We start from the raw sequence: 22060 nt of genomic DNA on the forward strand, positions 1-22060 counted from the left end.
GAAAAAAAGAGTTTGATTGATGCATCCCTAACATACATATATATGTACGCACTAATCTTGGCAGGACTGGATTCAAGCATAACGCATCATTTTAAATGAAATAACTGCAAACAGCTGGAGACTTTGCAACTTGAAGTAATTTGTAACCAAATGCGTGCAAAATGTCATTTAAAGTAATTAAATCAGTGTCTTATTGTGTGTCAGATAAAACTCCTCATACAAAACTTCAATAACTCACTTGGTTAATTCTTAATTAAAATCAGTGTTGGAGCTATTTAATTGGGGTTAGAATTAGTTTTTGTATTTAGTTTACTAATATTTGGGTGGTGTTGTTTATTTAATTATTCTACACGTTTTCTTTATTTAGAAAAGATTTTGGGTAATGTTTTCTTTTTTGCTAGTTATTTGTTTAGTAAATTTAGTTTTTTATTAGTATTTTTGTTAGGTATTTGGGTAATACTGTGGGCACCGGAGATTATTTAATTAAGAGGCAGGTGGAGGACCGGCATGCACCTGGGTTTGCCTATTGTTTTTTACCAGGTCAAGAGAGGCAGCAGGAGCCACGATTTTCTTTGTTCTTTTGTTTGTTTTCCTCAAATAAACCAGCAAAATACTGCAGCTCTTGCATGGACATTGGATTTCTTTTGTCTGCGTACATCACATCCCCATGATGCATCAGTGGTCATTTGATTATTTTTGATATTAGTTTATTTCGATTTTTTTTGTTGTTTTTTGGACAAATAGCCACTACAATCAGCTTGGAGCTATTCATTATGATGGCAGAATGTTGTAGAGCAGTAAAAAAAACCATTTCATTTGAGTACGGTTTTTACTGAAAATCAATAAGCACTAGTGTTTAGTTACTTAGTTTGACTCATTCCATTTGAGTTTTTAGCTCACATTTAATGATCAAATATGTTTGAATGTTTTTTAAGTAGGGAGGGCGGGAGTTTGAAAATGTAATTTAAAAGTTTTAATCCACATTTTTATGTTTAGCATGTGTCACTTAATCAGACATGTAATTAATCAATAAATGTTAGAAAATGACGACCCCTAATTGAAACAACAACTTCAAACTGACTCCCATTTCGGCCCACTAGACTTAACTTTAATATAATATATTAACTATAATATAACTCATCAGGCGGTAGACACCATTTTCTTTCTTTCCCTTTTTTTTTAAATTTTATCTTCTGCCGCCACAGTTCTGCATGACTAACAGGTAATAAATTGCGCTTCGCCCTTGGAGGAGCAGCTCTCGGTGAGCGATTGTCTGAGAGAGAGAGCGAGGTGGGAGGGGAGCAGGTGCCGTGTCAGCAGAGCAGACGCTATCAGAGAGTAGACTGTGATGGAGGCTGGGAGCACAAAATACACAACTTTTGATTCAAAATAGTCAAAGTTCTGTGTGTTGTTTTTTTTTTTTTTGCTCTGATAACCAGTGGAATCTAAAAAGAAGGACAGAGCTTGTTTGTTTTTTTTTGTTTTGAGCTGTTGAACTGAACCACAAGGAGCTCTGCATTATTCAGCAGTTACATCTTTGACTCATGGGCGCTTTGTGTGAGAGCAGGCAGGCTACTTACGACAATAGATTAATATTTAGAGACAAAATGTGACACAGGGAGAGGCCTCATTCAACATCCTCTCCACCCACAGCCAAACTGACTCCTAACACAACCCGTTCCAGAGGCATCCTGGGGGCTTAACACGCAATTTCTGCCCTTAATGTTGCAGATCTGTTTTTTTTTGGGTTTTTTTTTTATTATGCTACCCCTAAGGCAACAAGAATCCTCTGTGCATGACATCCTCCTAAAGCAGCCCTGACTCACAGAGCAAAATGTCAACACAAAGGTTATCAGGCCTCGTCATTACCGCCATAGAGAAAGAGGTCTGAGTGCAGCATCGCCTCGCTCTTGTACACGCCGCAACACGTGATGTCATTCGCTGACCTCCATGGCTGTTAGCGCAGGGCATCGTTTACAGCCTTGGGGTGTCCCGTTGTGTCAGGTTTCTTTCTAAACCGGGTCTAATCTTGATACTGTTGGCCTTCAGAGATTGTGCTGAACAAAATGCATCACTGCAAAAGCCAGAAAAATCTACCTGCCGGTTTAGACATCACACTTCTCACATTTATATCTAACATTTCTAGAGACAAGTATGAGGGTTAACGCTGATTTTATTATAAAAATTGACGTTTAAAGCTTTAGACTTGCTGTGATTGCAGATTTTTGGAAGTGTTCAGATGCACTTGGGTCCATTCTGAGTAATGTATGAAGAGCACTGAAGAGCATGGCACGAGAAATAACCAACAGACAGCCACTCTGATTTCACTACCAAAGTCTGGATTTCAGTCAAACACCTGATTTTTAATAAAGGATCCAATCTGAACACCTCTAGCCTCTTGAAAACCATAGTATGACCTCACTTTCTTGTGTGCTGTTGGAAGTCATGAGTCCCCGAGCAGTCCCATCTTTCAAACACAAATTGCCGGAAAGATGTGATAAAGACTAAAGAGACGCTGTCCCCTCACAAAAAAAAAAAGGCAAATCAGGCATCACAGACCTGCAGGACAGAGTGCAGACACATTACAGCTGCTTCAGAGTGCTCTCCATTATCGGACTCATGACCACAAATGGATCATTACCACACTGCGAGTAAATAATAATAACAGAGGTGGCCTTTCCCTGACATGAGAGGCTGCTTTCACAGAACCCGTCGCCCGCTCTCTGCTTACACGATGAGGCTCTAATTCTATCATAATCTATTTGTCAAATCAAGCCTTTAAGTAGGACTGCTCACATACTCTTCATGACAGCGTGGCAAATTTTCGTCTAAAAATACACTCACAAGAGCATGAGGCTCAGATGCAAAAAATATGTGTCAAGTGTCAGGGAACAAATAACATCTGTAGTCTGATTCTGTGGCGTTATTCTTTCTTCTTTTTCTACTGATGAGAGAATCTGTCACAAGGAAATCCAGCGATCATACAGAACTCTGTGCTATAAAAATAACTTATTTTGCATGTGAGTAACTCTAAGTGACATTCTGTCATCCGTACAGAATACATTAGAGGAAATAATGGCAAAAGTGAAGCTAATTCTGAATAATCAGTATAATAAACTTGTGCATTATGCCTGGGGGGGGGGAGGTAGTGGGTGCTTACCTTTTGGTGGGAGTGGGTGCCCCGGAGGACATGAGCATTGTGTCGTTCATGTTGTTGGCCACTGGTTTCGGCTGACTAAAAGACAAGATTAGAGGTCTTTAATGCTACGCTGCAGAGGCCTGTGGTGCGTGTCACCAGGGGGATAGAGGAGAGGGCATTTGCATTTTATTAGTAATCATGAATCAGCGATCCTCACTTCAATTTAATCCAACGGTACAAAAGAGGATAAGAGGGAGAGCAGTGTAGGGGAATGTGTTGCACAAAATTGAAATAACATGTAATTGTTGAATCACGAAAAATAATTGTTTTTATCTGGGAACTTTCATGTTGGTGTTTTTGAGCTAATTAACACGAGAAAGAGCAAAACAACAGCAAGAGAAGAAATCTAATTAAACTGGAAGTCTGTGGAAAAAAGCAGGAGAGGTGACTTTGTGGGAGGTAATTTGCGAGGGTAAACAAAGTGATGGAGTCCATCTGGCGGCTGAATGGTCGGCCCCAACGAGCTCGTCTGAGCCCAAACAACCCCGGGACCACCGAGTCTAATTAACAGATCAAAATATCACTCTGCACAACTCGCAGCCTCACAATTAAACAGCATGTCCACGTCTGTTTGGTTACTCCTCCTCAGTCTGCACACATACTGTAGTTTCTCTGTGTAGTTATTATCAGCCAGGATTCTGTTTGTAACTGTTTTATTTAAAGCGCTCATTATCACATAAAAAAAGACAGAACACTGAGCAGCATTGTATCCTATTATGCTTTACTTGTCCAGTCAGCATTTTTGCTCAAAATCACACTATTTATACTCACAGTGTGCTGAATAATGTTATCAGCATGAGGCACTGACAGAATTTTGCTGCCTCAACAGCAGAACTCACAAAAAAAAATCACACATTTTTCTTCCTGTGTATTATTGTGCTGCTAAAAACAAGAACATGAGTAAAAGCAGCAGCATTGTTTTTGGATCGCTAATTTTATCCAAATATTTTTGCAAGGTTATTTGTTCAAAAGGAAACAACACCCCTGTGTTTTTGTGAATGCACACGTTGCTTTTTAAAGACACTCTGCAATTATTTCATACTAAATGCATTTGAGTTTCCCTCAGGACTAGCCTGACAAATTCAAAAGAAAACCATGAGTAATTTATCCATCTTAGATTTTAGCTTCATAGACAATTTGCGCAGACAGTCCTGAGTGATTTTAATGCTCAAACAAAAAGATAAAAACATGAAAACAACTCCAACTATTCTGACCCGCACATGCTCCTCTGTCAGTCTCTTTCACGGACAGACTTTGCACTCAAATGTTTACCTCTCATTTGTCGCTCATTTTCCTACAATAATCCAGCCTGAAGGTGAGCGGCCAGACAGACGACGCAAAACAACGAGTCAGCACACTTACCTCTGAGAGGAAAGCGAGCACCTGTCTGGCAGGCAAAATACATCCAACTGCTGCTGCTGCTGCCAGATGCCTAATCTGCCCTCGACTGAGCAGGCGAGCATCTCAATGTACTACACTGCTGCTGTCTCCAAGGAAACTCGGTGGTCACGTGCCTTTGTGACGACATAGATTTCGCTCTCTGTCTTGCACATGCACACACTCTCTCTCTCTCTCTCTCTCTCTTCTCTCTTCTGTGAAGCTCTCTGCTCTCGCTCGTCTTTTCACCTCTCTCTAGTGCTGGATATAAGGGAAATGCCAGTTGCTCAAAATAATTCTAAAATAAGCTGCTCTCATCCCTTCAGGAGACAAAAACTGCCCTTTTCAGACTGTGCTATAATTGCATTTACTTATCTTTATCCCTCCTCTTACATAATTGGAAGCTCTCTTCTCAGCTATCTATAAACATCAGCATTCTTATGAGAACATCAACATAACTCCCATTGAAACAGTAGGGTGCAGTAAAAAAAAAAGTTGATTTCTCTTATGTAAAAGCTTGATGTTCTAGAAGTATTTCATTTTGGATAAAGTCCACCAGACGTCCTAACTCATTCACATCCCGGTCCGCAGCCCCGTGCTCCACTGACTTGAGAAATGTTCATTAAGGACTCACATCGCTCTCGCTGCCCCAGAGGTCAAACACAGAGTGAACTGACACAACATTTAAGGAACTAAGAGATCAAAGTCTGCAATGCGCTAAGCCTCGTGCTACCTGCGTGCAGCGAATCACAATGTTCCACCCTTTTACTTGTACTTGGCAGTTGGCAGGGGTACAGGCAGGGGGGGGAATTAAGTCCACATACACACACATTCACCTTATTTTCCGACAACGACAGATGCATGGCTGCCTTCAATCGCCCTCAGTAGGCTAAAAATAATACACAAACATGAAGCGTCCTCTCCCTCTCGCTGCTGGCAAAGGTGCTCCTGTTTCCCCGGGAGGCTGTCAGTACCTTGGCCATAAAAACCCAATGGATCGCGCTCAGAGAGAAGTGACTAACAGACTTGTTTTCTCCATTTTAATGATATTGATGGAGTTAGTATTGACCTGGAGAATAAGGAAAGATGGAGAACCGAGGAAGAAAAAAGTTGATCTTGGACTTGAAAAACTGTGGAAGGATTTCTGGGGATTATGTAGAAAGTGGGAAATTGGAAAAAGCTAAACACGGCACTGAGAATTTGACATTTTTATGCAAAGTACAGTAAGGTAGGAGCCTGTTTTCAACTCTTCCGTTCGAATATTTGGTGCTTAGAGTCTTTGGCAGAAGTGGTGCTAAGTCTGAAGGTAGGAAGACGTTTCATAGATTTAAAGTTCCTGAGACAGACGGTGCATCCCAAACCTATAACTCCTCTCCAAAACACAAATCCCCGAGAATCTAGCTGACAGTTTGAGTGGAGGGAGAAATTCACAGCTCAGCTCGGTGTTAGTCTTTGCTTTCAGATGCCCGTAAATATTTCAAAACTGAATCAGAATGGCTTCACTTTGACTGAGGGCGCTGAGAGGCGAGCTGGGACAACTGGGAGACTCCTGTCCGTTGGATTCTTGAGTTTTGATCACACTTGACGCTCTACCCTGATTCTGCCATTGTTACTCACTCGCTTCCTCAGCCTCTCACACACACACTCGAGAGAGAGAGAGAGAGAGAGAGAGAGAGAGAGAGACAACTGTGATGGATGTCTCCTGGTTCACAGCGTTAAATAACACCTCCTCACAGACAACATTCATCAACATTGGCACCTAGCGGCACTACTTTTAGAAAACCAACAGCACATTTCCCCCTCGCTTATGAATCATCAATAAAATCAAGTCAGAGTAGAATAATATCGGAGTCTTGGCAGTTTTCCTGTGACTAATTATCGAGGGATACGGTTGGAGGGAATATTTCTGTAGCCAGCCGGGAAATCAGTATGGGAGTGCTGGACAGAAAATTACTGTATTCACCCCTAATTTCTCTGAAAAAGACTGTTTAAAAATGAGAATTATTACGTTAATGTCAGCTCTTCCTTGTGGCTAAAGGCTACAGAGAGTGCAAGAGAAATATTTAAAATTGGTAGGTTGGATTGCAGGAACTTTTGGGGATTTATATGATAATTTGGATTCTTGCCGAGGGTTAGATAAGACGATTCAACTTGCTGTCAATCTTATGAGTTAACATGGGACTACGGCTAGCTACTAGCTTTAGGGGAAAAAGTGCAAATACAGAAAGCAGCTAGCCTAGCTCTGTCTGAAGGGAACACAATCTAACCTGACTGCCATCTTCTCGAAAGTGTAAAGACATAAAGGCACTCAGGTTTATGTTTAGTAATAAGTTAACTTGTAAAGCAAATAACAACTCTACACTTGTTAGCCATAACTAGCTACTGTAGCTAGTTTGTGTTGCAGTAACTTAATAACATTTGTTGCTCTTAAATATTTGTTTTTGAATGTATAAGATGAACAAGAAGTAGCATGTAGTCAATGACTCTAAAGACAATCTAGCACTTCAGCCCTGTTTCAACATTCATTAGCTAACTTTCTCATAGCTTGTTCTTGTATTTAAACCCAGTAGGAACACAAATTGTCATTTTACTAAGTGTTTTTGTATTCCTTAAACAAACCAGATAATAGTTCAATCTGTGTGAAGACATTTTCTATGAATTTGATTGGTTTAATGAAATCATTTACAATCAAAGATATTCACAGTAACAAATGAAAACATATTTGTATGGTTGTCATGTTTAAAAAAGAGAGTTTTTCATGCTTGATGTCAGGTACTACCTCTATCCCTCCCCCCTCCCCCCAATATTAAAACACAAAATCACAGCTGGAACCGAGAATAGGAGTTTCTGTATACACCCTCCCAGATATAACAATAGAGACAAAGAAATATACCTCAAGTCCCAGGGGTCAACAGTCACATCCATTATGACAAAAGTCACTGAACACACATATACTGTAGTGCCACCAACCTTGAAATGCCATCTGCAACAGCATGAAAAGGCCATTTGTCCATTAAAATCTTAAAGGACAACATAAAGACAAAAGGATTTTCCTCGATTTATAACCTCAAAAACGTACTTCAATAACAATCTGAAAAGACTTCCAATACAAGCAAAAGGTCTCCATTTCAAATTCTAATCACGTTTAAAGGCACCCTCAACAAAATTAGCTTTAACTATCAGAAGCAAAAACATTGTTTTGTGCCACAAAAATCTGCCACTTATTCAAATTTAAATCATTAACACTGATGCATCAGTTTGTGTTCAGCATTTTAATGTTGCAGCCGCTTTTAATTAGTTAATAGAAGTTAAACAGACTTTGTAAAAACTTTAGTCCCATGGTCCACACACTGGGGTTTGAGCTCCCACTCATCACTCACAAGATAAATAAGAAATCATTGTAAATAAGAAATAATTAATGGGAGAGGAAATAAGAAAAACAAGCGTTTGATGTATAAATCTGCATCATTTCTTTTTACTTTTCTCTAATCTTTGCTTTTATTATAGAATTATGAAATAAAAAAAATGGATAATATGACCGCTTTAGGCCTTCAAAAGAAAATTATACCATCTGAAAAATTGAACGGAGAATTTTTTTCTCTCTTATGGAGCATAAAGATCCTATTTAGACATCATGATATCTTACGGTAATTTATATGGATTGAAAATTATTATGTTTTCTCTGACATACAGGAGAAGTACCAAGTTGAATAATTAGGACATAATGTAAACATAAAACCTAAACAAAGAATGTGTACAAGTACCTGAGTTTATGTATATCTTTACAAACTGCTGAAAATAACTCACTGGTTATTATCATGGTTACGATTTGAAAAAAGCATCTTTTGTCATAAAAATATCAAAGTAACCAATGGCACCAATGGTTTTATATTTTTGCTGTGTCGTCTGATTTTTTAAAAATTCGTTTTAGTTTATGATCTATGGTGATGTTGTCCTTGTGTTTCTGGTCCTCTGTGTGCTCCTGTTGCAACGCAACTTTCCCCTTGTGGGACAATAAAGAATCTGAATCTGAATCTGAACCAAATAGACAGAAGAGTTTAGGGACTTAACTGTCTAAATCAGCATGGCAAAAATAAGCAACATGGATTATTGTATGCTGAGGACTCTCAGAGCCACAAATGTTATTTTAAACAACATTAATCTACTCATGTGATGTAATTTCATACTACACAGCTTACATCACACGCTTATCCAAGCGCTTTATGTCTCAGCTGGATGAAAAAAAGATCCAAGTGAACGGCTGACTCTTTGTGATGTGATGAATTGTAAATGTATGCAAATGTAAACTTCATCTTAAATGCATACGTTTTGACACAATGCAGAAGAGAAAAAACCTCAGGCCAGCGGGCAGAGGATGGATGTGAGAACTGATTCAGAGATGATGGTAGCAATCACGCAGCCGAACACAAAATCATTGTGATGTATTCACGCTGTGTCTATTTTTCTTGGCGCTGGCTGAGCTGGTTTTCTCCCCTCACTATCAATTACTCAGTGACACTTGCCAGCAGCAAAGGCATACACACACAAGCTTAGGTTTATGGTCGTGACGGGGATATGAAGCAGGATTTTGTTATGAAATGTGCATTGAGGAAAGTTGACGGCTCAAATGAGAAAGTTGAGCGATTTCCAGTGATCCTATTGAGGCCATGAACAAGCTAAAATCATTAATCACTTCCTTTAACTGAATTATTATTCCATTTATTCTTTGTGGGGGCCAATAACATCGGAATTTTGCATAACTCTGGTCAGAAAAAATGAATTTACTGAAGCAATGTGTAAAGATTTGTATGTATCTCTGTGGTGGAATTGATTATGGAAATCAAACTGAAATGTAAATGAGTGTGCAGGGTATAAGACAGCAGCTGAAAATGATATAATGCATTTCCTATAATGACTTCCAAAGCCTGTATGTGAGATTTATACCATCATCCCTGTTTCATTGCCAACAATTTGATGCAGGCGAGTGCAGCTGAACCCGCCCAGTATATCACCATTTCTGCGTTAGCAAATAATCATGGGGTTGACATCTTAGCATCATGGCTCTCCATTAGTCATGAAGTGACAGAGGAATGGAAAGGCGGAGGCTGTAACATGACAAGAACAGACTGTAGATCATGAGCACACTGAGCCATGCTGTGTTGTTAGCTGGGTTTCCCTGGTGAATGACACACATAGTGGTGATAAATACTTTGTGAATGGGACTCACACAGTGTGGGTGAGCTCCTGCGGCCTCTCCGCCTGCTCGGGGAACACAGGATGCGGCGGCTCTCCAATGGGGACACAGCCCAGAGATTTACTGATGGCATGGCTCAGCTTTTTGGCCGGCGACTTCTGTGGGGAGGGCGGGACCAAACATAGAATGTGTCACCTTTGTGTTTTGTATGTACGCACTGCTGTCATGGTGTAGGAATGGCAGAAACAGTTTTAAGCAGCTTTCAGAGGTAATTACCATAACTGGGTCAACAGATTGTTTTCTGTGTCAAAGTGTGAATCAGCCATGGTTTGAGTAGATTCTGTAAGTGCTTTTTTTGTGCTACTTCACATGCAGTTTTAGTGACTGTCTCATGATCCCAAACCTGCATTGCTATGACTCTAATATACTGTGTTCATGTTATATTGATAACTGAGAACATGATCTATTATAGTAAAACTGTAATTTACAAATCTAAAACACAACATATTGGATTGTGTTATTAGATTATCTTAGTCGCCTTTACCCTTTAAAGTCAAATAAAACACGAGTTAAACGTAGCAGCAACAGAAACAGTGTTTCGTCAGTGATGCTGCAGCCTTAGCAAAGACAGATTAAAATAGCTGAAAAATGCAAAAATCAAGCATTACAGGTAGATTTTAGTACCAGAAAAAAGGTATGTATTCCTCAGGCTCTGATTTAAACCAGTTTTTCTTCAAGGTGGGAGAACATCCAGAAAAGACTCATCCACCTAATCTTCATGATAAATGTCATGAATGTTTTTTTTTTAATTACAGAGATAGTTTTGTGTTTCATGAGCACTACATGTTCTCTGTGAAATGCAAGAGGGAGTCTGATTTGGGATCCCCTGTCTATCACTTCCCATTGTTTCGATTTATAACATACTGATCAGGCAACATTGCAAATTCCATCAATACAATTTAATTAACCAAAATGATTGAAAGCCCATGAAATCCCTCCTGTATTGCTCTTTTTGAGAGGACAGGAATTGCTCAGCTGTAATGCAAAATCATTCCACACTCTCACTGAGGTATTGACTTTCTGATTGTTTCATAAAGGGAACAACATGTTATAAATACAATTTAGAGCCATCAGGACTTTGTCTTACCCACGATGAGTGCTCCTTCATCTGGTGCTGGTTGCTATGGGGACCATTAGCATGGCCACGCCAGAAGCAGCTCTGGCAAAGCTGGTAGCCATGGCACTGCTGGCACCGATACCGGAAACCCATCATGCTCTCGCTGCGGCAGTATGAACACTCCACAGGATGGAAGACTAGAGCAGTGACAAAAGGAACAACAAAGATTTTCTGTAAGAGCGGTGACACCTTTACTTAAAAAATATCTTTTGTACTATCCAGGTACCTTCTAACTACAAAAAGAAGAAGACAGTGGTTTCAAACTTCCATATTGTTCATTTTGAAGGAAAAAAAAAGCAAACATTGGAATTGATATCGGCATCAACTAAGGCTAAAAATGAGTGGAAAGTAAAAAATAAATATGTGAAAGAGATATTTTTACTTCAATATCCTTATACGGTTTCATTTTAAAAAGTACACTTTAATTTCTTTAGAGACAGTTTCATATGTCAGAGAGATCAACCTCAGACAAATCTGAAGTCCTATTTGTGTTTTAAAACTTCCTCTTAGAACCAATAAGTAGATGTACTGTTTTTATTCAAATCCAGGTTTCTCTTAATTTGAACAAGCAAGATTCCTTCCTTTACAATCTCTTCAGTAACCACATGTTACTGTAAATAGTCCAGATCTTACCGTTTTCAACATTAGCAAGTCTGTGCATGAGTGGTAGCCATACGAGGCATTGAGGGGGAGGGTCTGCCATCAACACGTCTAGAAATGTGTTCAGCATGATCTTCTTCTAGATACAAACACACAGAAACAAACAGGGCATACAGTAAGTTATTAGGGATTTAAAAGATGAGAAGAAGAAAAAGAGGATGAGGTGGGGTTCAATATTCTCTTCCTACCTGCTGAGGGAAGCACGTCCGCACCGAGTGCTCTGTGTAACCGAAAGAAGGGCCCTCGAACACGGCTGTGGGGAGCTTCAGCACCTCCCGCAGAAACTGATCAAACTTTGCAAACATCATGACTCCACTTGAGTCAGAGATCTGCGAGAAAATATCTGAGACAGCAAATGTCAGACTTAATATTCTAAGCGAACTCAGAGTGCAAAGTGGGCTTTTGACATTTCTGTGACTGCATATTATGGATCCCCAGACAGTCTTGTTTGCTCAGCAGAAAGTTAAAATATGCACAATACTAATTCTGCAGACATGTGGCAACAGCGCCACTGTGTGTTTAACTCAAGCAACTACATGAAGACGGTCACGTCTCAGAATACTCCAAAATTGCAGAAAGCAATAACATCAGATTACAGAACATCAGAAAAAGATGATTACAGCTAATATCAAAATGCAGCTCCCTACATATGTTTAAAATAATATTCTCCTACATAGCATATGTGAGGAAACATCAAATGTACTCACAGCGTAGTTTGTCCACTATTTTCCCTCCACACATTGTTGCTAACATGGCTTTCATTGAGAACACTGTCAGCTTCCCATGGCTCTCACTGCAAATAGAAACAAATTGAAAAATGTTTCATTCTTTAGAAGTGAGACTAGTTGACATTTTAAATAATAAATAAGAAAATGTTCATTTTAGAATTGAAAGGTTGAAAAGGTAGTAAAAGACACTTTTGTTCACTGCTGTTACAGCATCTCTCTGTCTCATTTGGCATCATCTGGTTCAAGTGGGCTGCTGTTCAGCAGGTTAAACAAAGACCCAATTCATAATAGTGATTGTTCATAAGTGTAGCACTTATCAAACCGACATCACAAAGTGCTTTACAAAGCATGAAACACACAAACAAGTAGTAATAATAGAGGAAAAAATGCCTAAAAGAGGAAACACTTTCAACAATAGTTGACATAAAGAGGATAATTACTTGTAAAAAAATTACTTTAATCTCAGATTTATAAAATCTTCATAACCAGTCAAATCCAATGCTGAGGAATTACATCATCACCTCTGAAGAAGTCATACTTGTGCTGCAGATTGTTTGATTTTCTACACGCTTGATTTTCATGAAACTTGGGGGTAAGTGTGAAGCATGGGCCGAGAACGAACATTCAATTTTGAACTAGAAAAGAACACATGAACAAGCAATCGGTTTGACCAACATGTAACATGCATGTCCATATAATGTCAGACGTGACTTTCTTACTAAAAAGTAAAAATGTCTTCATGCTTTTGAGACTCTGATGTTTATAATGTTTTTTTATTCCAAGCAGCTGATATTTGCACACGTGTAGATGACAAAGTGTTATCTGCCTTTTACAAATGTATTTATGTGATAGGTTTGAATAATGTTATCAATTAAGTAGTATGGAATCCATATTCAGCAAAGGGGATGAGGAAGACATGACCATGTTCTTTGAGTTTTGTAACTATTGTCAGACAAAATCTGCATTTGTGGTTGCAGCACTTCCATTTTTTTCTTATTTGTGTAGTCATTGTTCCACAGAATGAAAACAATGACATCATGACAAACAGCATGCTGCTTCTGGCAAACTACAGTTGAAACATATCAGTGGCGTTTTTTGCAGCTAGTGTATAAAATGTTAAAAATCACGAGCTAATCCTTAAATCACAGATTAACTGGGTGTATCCAGGTCATTCTACAGCTGACTCAAGACTCCTTAAATCTTTCTAACTCGCCATCAGAGAGCGGCTCTTTCATTTCGCATTCATTTAGCTGCTGATCCCGAGCAGAGGTAACCGCGTACATGAAAGCTCTTCTGCCTATAATTCAGTTTGGACCTCGGGGATAGATAGTGAAACTGCTTCCTGTGATCACAGGCGGTCATTTCCACAAAGTTTCCCACAGATACAGCAGCGTGCTTAAAAACAGAGCGAGGCTGGAGTGGCCTTACAGATAAAAGTAAACCAACTGAACGGGTCAATGAATGGGCAGGGCAAGCAGCCAATCAATCGGAGCACACAAGGTACAATAATGGGAGAGAGAGCTTCACGGTCAATAATAAAGCACTATACTGGAGGAAGGACAGTGTGTGAGGCTTTTGAGCACAGAGCAGCAGAGATATTATGAGGTGGGATGGACAGTGAATCATCACCGGAGACACTTTTCTATCCGGGTGTGATACAGAGAGCAGGAGATCTGTTTTTGTTCCAATAATGTTCTGCTTATCACTTACTCTGGGGTTAAAACCTGGCTGAATGGATTGTTTGCAGAGTAGCAAGCAATGAGAAAAGTGCTGGGTATGTTTTCTTGAAATCCAGAAAAGGATTTCTCCCCAGGTCTTGATAGGTATGTAGGTGAAAGGGTCAAGACTGATCTCTACTGATATCAGATATTGCTCAAATATTGAATCAAATGTGCGGGTAATCAGGCAAGCAGGAGAACATCCTGAGCCACTAAATCTTATACTCAAAACAAACCCACCTAATCAAACACCTCCTGAGGCATCACGGCAAAGAACAGGACAAGTTCAACCACAAGAAAAAAAGGAATTCATTTACTTTACCAGGTGCATCTAAAGACATCTAAACCTTCTATCTAAAGTGGAAGAGACAGAAATTACAGAGGAGCACCCCTGACTGACACTTTGTGGCCTAATGGTTCAGATGGTTCCGTTATTCATCTAAAATTGTTTTTTTTATACGTCTACTTTTTATATATGTTTTCAATGTTTATGTGTTGATTTGTTCTTCTTTGTTTTACAAAGTTAGGAAAGCGATGTAAACATCAGCATTGTGTTGACTCACATATAAAAGTTACAGTAACTGATACAGAACTTTATACCGGCCAGCACTTAAAGTTAGGACGTCTGAGTCACAACTAAAAAAGCTGGATCATTGCATCCCTTGAAGACCTCCACAAGAGGTAACAAATTATACTGAAGGGCTGTGAGATTATTGACCATATGTAGAGCAGCGGCTCTCAACTGGGTCGCAAGTGTGTGCCTGTGCCTCATGTTTGTTTTGTTCTTTCACATTTGGTACCAAAACTGAAAGGTTTTTCATTAACCACATTTAGTTGGTTGAAAAATATCAGAAACTTTGGTGTTTTTTTTCCATTAAAGAGCTGGTGGTGGGTCCTGAGAATAGACCAGTTGAGAACCGCTGATGTAGGGCACACAAAAAAACAAACATTTCAGCCATCAAAACTATGATTTGTCTTTAATCTTTGCTTTTTGTTGTGAAAATATGAAAGCATTCCACCTTTTGCTGCCAATAAATATTACAAAAAAAAACAACACCATGTAGACAAGTAGCTTGTCTGCTAATGAGCCTCTAATTCTTTGCTTTTTTTTTTTGATCTAGCGTCTGCAGCTATGCCACCGAAAAGACACAAGCAACCACAGTGATTCCAATAATAACCCTCTTACACACTCAGCAACTGTTCCTTACCTGTCGTAGGTGGCCACCATGAAGTTGAGCAGCAGCCCGATGGACTGGTCCACATTGATCTGATGTGTGGTGGGCAGCCGCTTGTTGAGCTGGTAGTAGATGGAAGACAGGATCGTCTCCAGCCGCGACACATTGATCTCAGCGTTGTGGTCCAATGTGTTCAGCCCGTTGTCACGAAACGCTTCGATCATGTTCCAGACATCCACCAGATGAACTGTGTGGGGGGTGTGGGGGGGTGGGGGGGGTGGGGGTGGGGGGGATAATAGACCAGAAGTGTCCATGTTGAAACAAATGTCACCATTGGTTACTCATCGTCACTGCAGTTGGAAGACAGAAAAATCTTTAGGGATCTGCATGCTCTTACGGTTGCATCTCTTCTGCACAAATCGGAGTTTGCAGGCAGTTCTGTAAGTCGACAGTCTGATTACATCGAAGTTTTGAGCTCCTGAAAATACAAACATAACAAAATCACATCTCTATTGAAGCTTTTCCTATATTTAAACTCTTCCCAACTACATCCAGGCTCACTTTGGCATTTTTAGAACACTGTCTCTGTCTTTGTGTGGGAGTTATTATGCTGTACGTGTTAGAGACCACATATCTCCTGTGCAACTTGGAGCCAGTCAGAGAATCACACGAGCCTCTGCTGACTATGAATAGTGAATAGATATTTCCCTCAGTCGACTCCACTCACTCATTTCCATGAAGAGCTGTCTCTTCTCCACCATGGCCTTGCCTCGTTTACTGCCTTCCTCGATCATCCTGCGGCATATCAGACAGCAGAGCATACAGTGCTTACCGTTCAGACAGCAGTATGTTGGTCAATGCAACACACAGCACTTTTCATTGTTAAAAGTCATGCAAATACACTGCAAATGAAGAGGATTTGTGTGAAAACTGAATGTACATCAAAAATGAACATCTTCTAAATGTAGAGGAGCTTGGTGCAGTATACGTTTCACCTGTTATGTGGTCAGCGCATGTGAGCTAATGAACTGTGTTATACCAAAAGGGAAATAGTATTGTTAACCCTATACATCAAGAACAGGGATTAGTCATCACACCAGCTGTTGTATACATGTAAGTGGATATATTTGGCTTTCTAAAAGGTAATTAAATCAGTTTGAGGAAGAACATTTCATTTAATATTGTGGATAAAAATCTGCCTATATTTGGAAAAAAAACAGCTAGCCTATAAATACATTTATCTCCGAGTTTATTTCATCTAATTCACTCTTAAAAACATAACAGACATGTGGGTGGTGTTTGAAGATGCTGAAAGGATAGTGAGATAAATTTCAACTTAAATTTAAACGAGTGACTGTTTATACTTATGTTGGCCAACAGATCAGAGCAATTGTTCATAGTAAGCAACTATGTAAGGTCTAGGATGCTACATGCACTGAAGGGCCACAGTAGAAACTAATGAAAGTAGATGTTCCAAAAATGTGACTTTTTCTAAGGAGAAGTTAAACATTTTAGGGAAAATGCTTGTTGGCTGAGTTGTCAATGCTAAAGCTGTTTAACACATGCACTCCTGAAAAATTCTAGAACATTTCAGGACGGCTTCCCCCCCCCCCCCTGAAATCTACCTGAGTTGCTCAAAGTGCTTTCACACTTGCACAAAATTCCTGAAAACCTTCTAAGTGTTCTGGGTCGGGCTGCATGAGTGAACAGCCACATTTATTTATCATTATTTTTATTCAGATTTTATCAGGAGTTTCCCCCTGCAGCACCCTAGTATTTTTTTTCTGAAGATAGTCCGAGAGAGCTGGTATGAGAACGCATAAGCATACAGTATATTCAAGAGAATTAATCTTGAGCTAGTGGGAGGGGTGGTGATGTTTATTCCCTGGGATCATGGCACGACCATCTGCTTGCAACCTGTAAGATATGTGCGGGGTCCCTGGGGTCTCAAGAGGCAGAGATGTGACGTGAAAGAGATACAGTGACAATCAAGTCACACACGATTGTACAGATAAAGTGGTGTAAACATTAGAACCACTTTGCTTGCTTGTGGTTAATTTTCCAGAATTTTTCAGAAAATCTTAAGGAGTTTTGTAAATGCACGAAAAAAAAAAACATTAGATGAGAAGTGTGGTTTTACTCAGGTTCCTAAATATGAGGCTGGGGTCCTCACTTACCTCAGTTAGCTTAGATTAGCTTTGTTTGGGCTGTCATTCAGGTAATGGTAAATCAAAGGTTGATCCAAAGGCAACTGAACTTATATTAAGATCAAGCTTCGATTTACACTCTGAACTTTGTGTTTAAACATCTGCACAAAGGCTTTCATCTTAGAAAGGCAGGATCTTAAAAAGAGCAGGTATCAGCTGCAGTTTGCAGGAACAAGAATACACATCAACTGAACATCTGTAAGTTAAACTTTTGTGCTGACATCTCGTTCAACTTCAAAGTTTGCGCTGTTGTGTGTTTTCAAAAAGGTTTTGTTGTTCCTATCTGTCTCTTGTTTCCTTACAGTATTTGACAGGCCTCTCTTTGAAAACAGTACAGTTTGCCTTATTCATTTATTCCGTCATTCTTCTGTTTCACAGAAAGTGTCATGTCAGTGACAAAAGTGGGCTTACATGAGGCGAAAGGGGTTTATTCTTCAAAGAAAAGGTCAATTTCTATTTAAAATAGTTATCTCCAATTCCTCTTTAGGCTAAAATGACCCTGTGTACTTATAAAACATCAATATGAATGTGTAGTTTTATTTAATAAAGTAGTTCTTTGTTCTAGCCTTTAGGTGACAGACACTCTTTGTCTTTGACTACATAAGTTATGCCCTTTACTTTGCAGACTTGACTTTTAGCTGATTAAAAGTGTTTTTACCTGTCCCGGGCTGAATGTCAAACAGAGTGGAGTCCTGAACGTCGACCCTGTGAAGAGAAAAACACATTCAAAGAGTTAGTGAGGATGCCTTTCTACATGAGATAAGCTTTTCCTGGCCAGCAAAATGTAGTTGACTTTTAAATAAGTAATTAACACCCCCCCCCCCCCCCTCCTCCTCCTCCTCCTCCTCCTCCTCCTCCTCCTCCTCTCTCTTCCCTTCAAGGACTTCATTAACTCTCAATTTGTGCTTTTGTTTCCCCTCCCTCTTTTCATGTAGAGATATCGGTGAGCTGACTGGGGAAAACACTCCAGCGCCCGTGGTCTGTGCAAATGATAATTCTCCATGACATGGCACTCAGCAGTGACTGCATCCTGTGGGCTAATGACACCGACCGAGCTGCAGACGAACCGCTTAATGATGACGGACACGGAGCACGGCACAGCTGGCCAATGAGGGAGAAGCTCTGGGTGCAGTGGACAGCCTCGGCCCGAAGGACCCCGAAAAAAAAACATGAGAGGATCACATGCATGCTCACAAGGTGCGTTCACTGACAGTGCGTGGGCTGAGGGATCAGCTGACCAGCAGAGCGTGAGCAAAAATCAAAGGTCTGGGGTGTTTATTAAGAGTGGATTTCCTTATCTTTTGTTCTTTTCTGCAGTAAGTTTAGCTTTAGAGACACTTTGTCTTCTCATATGGATCTTTTGTTATGCAGAACCTATTTGTTGTTACTCTCTTGTACGATAAAACGCTTTATATTGTTTATCAGAGGCATCACCATTGGTCTTAAAAAGAAACCAATGCACTGACAGTGTTCAATTCAAGCTATATTTCAACTTCATTCAGAACAGTAGTTTTTATAATCAGGGTTAAAACAAGGGTCTGATTTCAGGTTTTTGTGTCAGGCCACTAAGTCATCACATAAGTCACTAGTACCTGACAGTTTGAGCATGAAAAACGTTACAAATCTTAAATCCCTGACTTTTCTTTAATGAAGAGCTTCTTTTTTTAAATGATATACATAAATATTAGACATGAAAGAAACCTATTTACCATGGTGGTAGGGGACCTGAGATTATTTCTGCAACAGCTAACATTTACCCAGCTGAAGGAGCTACCGTCTTTACTGACAATTGTCATCAAATTACATCATCTTTATGTCAAGTACATTTTATACAAGTCCAATCACTGGAGCTGCACTGCCAGACGTTAAACACAGAGCTGATCAGCAACTATTTTTAAAATCCTGTTTTCATTTTGGACGTTTTTTTAAAGCTTCATTTCCAAACAGTCAGTGGCTTCAGTGTCTCAAATGTGAGAATTGTGTTCTTCACTAGTCTGTTTTTGACTGTTGATCAACTAAGCAAAACATTTGATAACATCAAACATTTATCTACATTATTAGTAGATAATAAAAATATAGGTTTTAAAAATGTGTAAGGAAAGACTAACACTTTAAATCACTGGAAAACTGAGTATGAGTTGCTTGCTTGCTTGTAAAATGTATAAAATCATTTGTAAATGATCAAATTCGCATAACGTTGTCATTGTTTGTTGAGCGACTTATTGATTCATTGACCAACTGTTTCGGCTGATTTCACCACCACCAGATATGACAGCAACTAAATGATACAACTCTCTGTAGCTCAGGGGGTCATAACGAAGGCAACCCAGTCAGGACAGTGGGAGATGACAATTGAACAGGCTCATTACATATTAAATTGTCTCCTAAATGGAGCCACACACACACACACACACACACACTGTATTTGTACATATTTGAAGTGATGAGTATCAGAGAAGCTCTGCTGTACTTTGGTGTAGAGAATATTTGCAGTGGGAGACCCAGCAGACTCATGTCAGCAAAACACCACAATGGTTCATTGTAAATATTCAGCCTATGAAGTAACTGCAGAAATTCATGAGTAGGCAACTCAGGCCTTTGCTTTGTCGAGCAGGGTTCAGAGAAAAGGAAGCAGTGCATGGCAGGAAATGACAGCTGGAGACATGAGTTGACTATTTAATGTAAGATAAAGACCCAGATACAAGCTCTTCATAGACTGTGAGTGTATACAGTCCAGAAACAGTGTGAGTAAGGTCTGAATTCACTGGGTTATTAGTCAAATGCATTCGCTAATTTACACATAAATAATTAAATCTCAGAGTAATTTCGATATCATCCCCTTTTCATACAGCAAGACCGTGTATTATTGATAACAGGCCCGTAGAGGTTCAACCGTAACCGCACCTTCAGCTGGGAGGTAATGACAACATCCTTTGACGCGAGTCAACATTAGGACTGTGTTACTGCAGTGCCTCCCTTCCGCTGATATCATTCACTTCTCGCTTTCTCCAAGCCTCATTTCTCACACCGAGCCATCCTGCAATACTTAAATATTCACTCCTGAAGCGACAGCAGCGCGCAAAGACAGCCATATTGCTATTTAACTGCATATTTACTTTGTTTCCGCAATGGGAATGCTGTGTCGTGATGCCCATAAAATTTGGGGAAAGAAACAAAGGCAATCCTGCATCTTTATTTCACACTGCTTTCTCATGAGCCGAAGAAGAGGGAGAGCAGAGAACTGGCCTCTAACGGAGGAAAATCACGCAGGTTGCGTTTACAGCATCACCATCATCATCATCGCAACAGCAGCAGCAGCATCAGATGAGGAGGATAAGTGGTCCAGGGCGACTAAGGAGGATATTTCCTCCGTGATTCAAAGCCTCACTCTCACCTTTGATGAATCCAAGCGCGTGTCCGCCGACGTTACAGCTGTCCAAGCGATGAGGAAGAGCTCCGATGATCCATCATTGTATTTCAGCCTCCTCTCCCGTTTCATCCGACTTCAATCTGGGGAACTGCGGTTGTAGCCGCACACAGTAACGTACGAGCGCCCCGCTCCGCGCGGCATCATCAGCGACCCGACGGCAGAGGACAGCAGAGCAGAGCGCGAGCAGGCACGGAGATGCCATGCGCGAACACCTACTATACTTTACGCTTGTGCGCACGCACGCTGGTTAAAGGCGCACTACTACTATTACTGCTCTCTGAATTATGAGTCTCATAAAAGTGCGTTGATGGAACAGGAAAATAGAGAAAATGTATTTTTAAAGTGCCAACCTCACATTTGGATGAATCCTTTCATAAATTTGGATCAATTAATCAATGGAGGCAAATAAAAATGAGAATGAATGAATTCAAAGCAGCAGAGCCAGAGACAACCTGACTTTGGGAGCTCTAAAACCGCTGTCTCCTACATTTCCCAAACTGCATCACAGTTACATCTGTGTGGGAAAGTTACCTCATTCTTAAATTTACTATTGTGTCATTCTTTGAGAGAAATTATGTTTTATAATATATATTATTATTATTATATGATATAGACATGCAAAAACACTGTCTTTATCACTAGTACTGGATATTCTTTAAGGCATACTTTTTTTTCTCACTGATAAATCAACCTCTAGATTTTCATACTGATCCAACAAGCCATAGAAGAGCTTGTACCCTTCGACAGCCACTGAACAAAACGGCCTGATAGCAACAACCAATCAGAGCTAATAAATATGTGACACAGTGGCAGGGTGTGAAGCTATAGGTATCTTGTTCTAGCATCAAATTCATTTGGCATGATATGATTCAGCAGCCAACATTAGTATTTAAAGTGAACTTCTGTCAATATTATTTGATACAGGATTCAAAATGTCCCACATCATTGGAAGCCATCTTTTTATATTAAACCTGCTCTGTATAGGTAAGGTTTGGCCCGACCAAAAAACAGGTCAGATGGAAATCAGTGTGCACTGAAGAGGGACCAAAGCATGAGCTGACAGTCTGGTTCTCATGCTCCTATACACATCTTTCAAACCAACTCCTCAAGCTTGTGTAAGGCTTCTTTGCTTTTGCGTTTTATTGCTCAATCCAAGATTGATCAATTTTGAGAAGATCATCCTGGGCCAAAGTAG

General features: G+C 39.9%; 1 protein-coding gene across 6 annotated transcripts in view; it reads right to left on the minus strand.

Moving 5' to 3' along the window:
- The window catches only part of dtnbb (dystrobrevin, beta b), a 35059-nt gene extending 13784 nt beyond the window's left edge, over nt 1-21275 (minus strand). The window contains exons 1-11 of one of the 6 annotated variants that reach the window (XM_065966523.1): nt 20830-21268; nt 18094-18140; nt 15956-16023; nt 15626-15706; nt 15262-15475; nt 12315-12400; nt 11796-11950; nt 11581-11683; nt 10918-11084; nt 9804-9928; nt 3161-3235 (exon numbers count right to left, since the gene is read on the minus strand). In XM_065966523.1, coding sequence (XP_065822595.1) covers nt 3161-3235; nt 9804-9928; nt 10918-11084; nt 11581-11683; nt 11796-11950; nt 12315-12400; nt 15262-15475; nt 15626-15706; nt 15956-16022 — 1073 coding nt within the window. In that variant the 5' untranslated portion in view covers nt 16023; nt 18094-18140; nt 20830-21268. Of the gene's footprint in view, nt 1-3160; nt 3236-9803; nt 9929-10917; nt 11085-11580; nt 11687-11795; nt 11951-12314; nt 12401-15261; nt 15476-15625; nt 15707-15955; nt 16024-18093; nt 18141-20829 lie in introns of all 6 variants that reach the window. The other 5 variants (XM_065966525.1, XM_065966522.1, XM_065966524.1 and 2 more) reach the window with 5 other exon arrangements.
- Between the last annotated feature and the right edge of the window lie 785 nt (nt 21276-22060).

The sequence above is a fragment of the Labrus bergylta genome, chromosome 18 (genome assembly GCF_963930695.1).
Source record: "Labrus bergylta chromosome 18, fLabBer1.1, whole genome shotgun sequence".
NCBI lineage: Eukaryota > Metazoa > Chordata > Actinopteri > Labriformes > Labridae > Labrus > Labrus bergylta.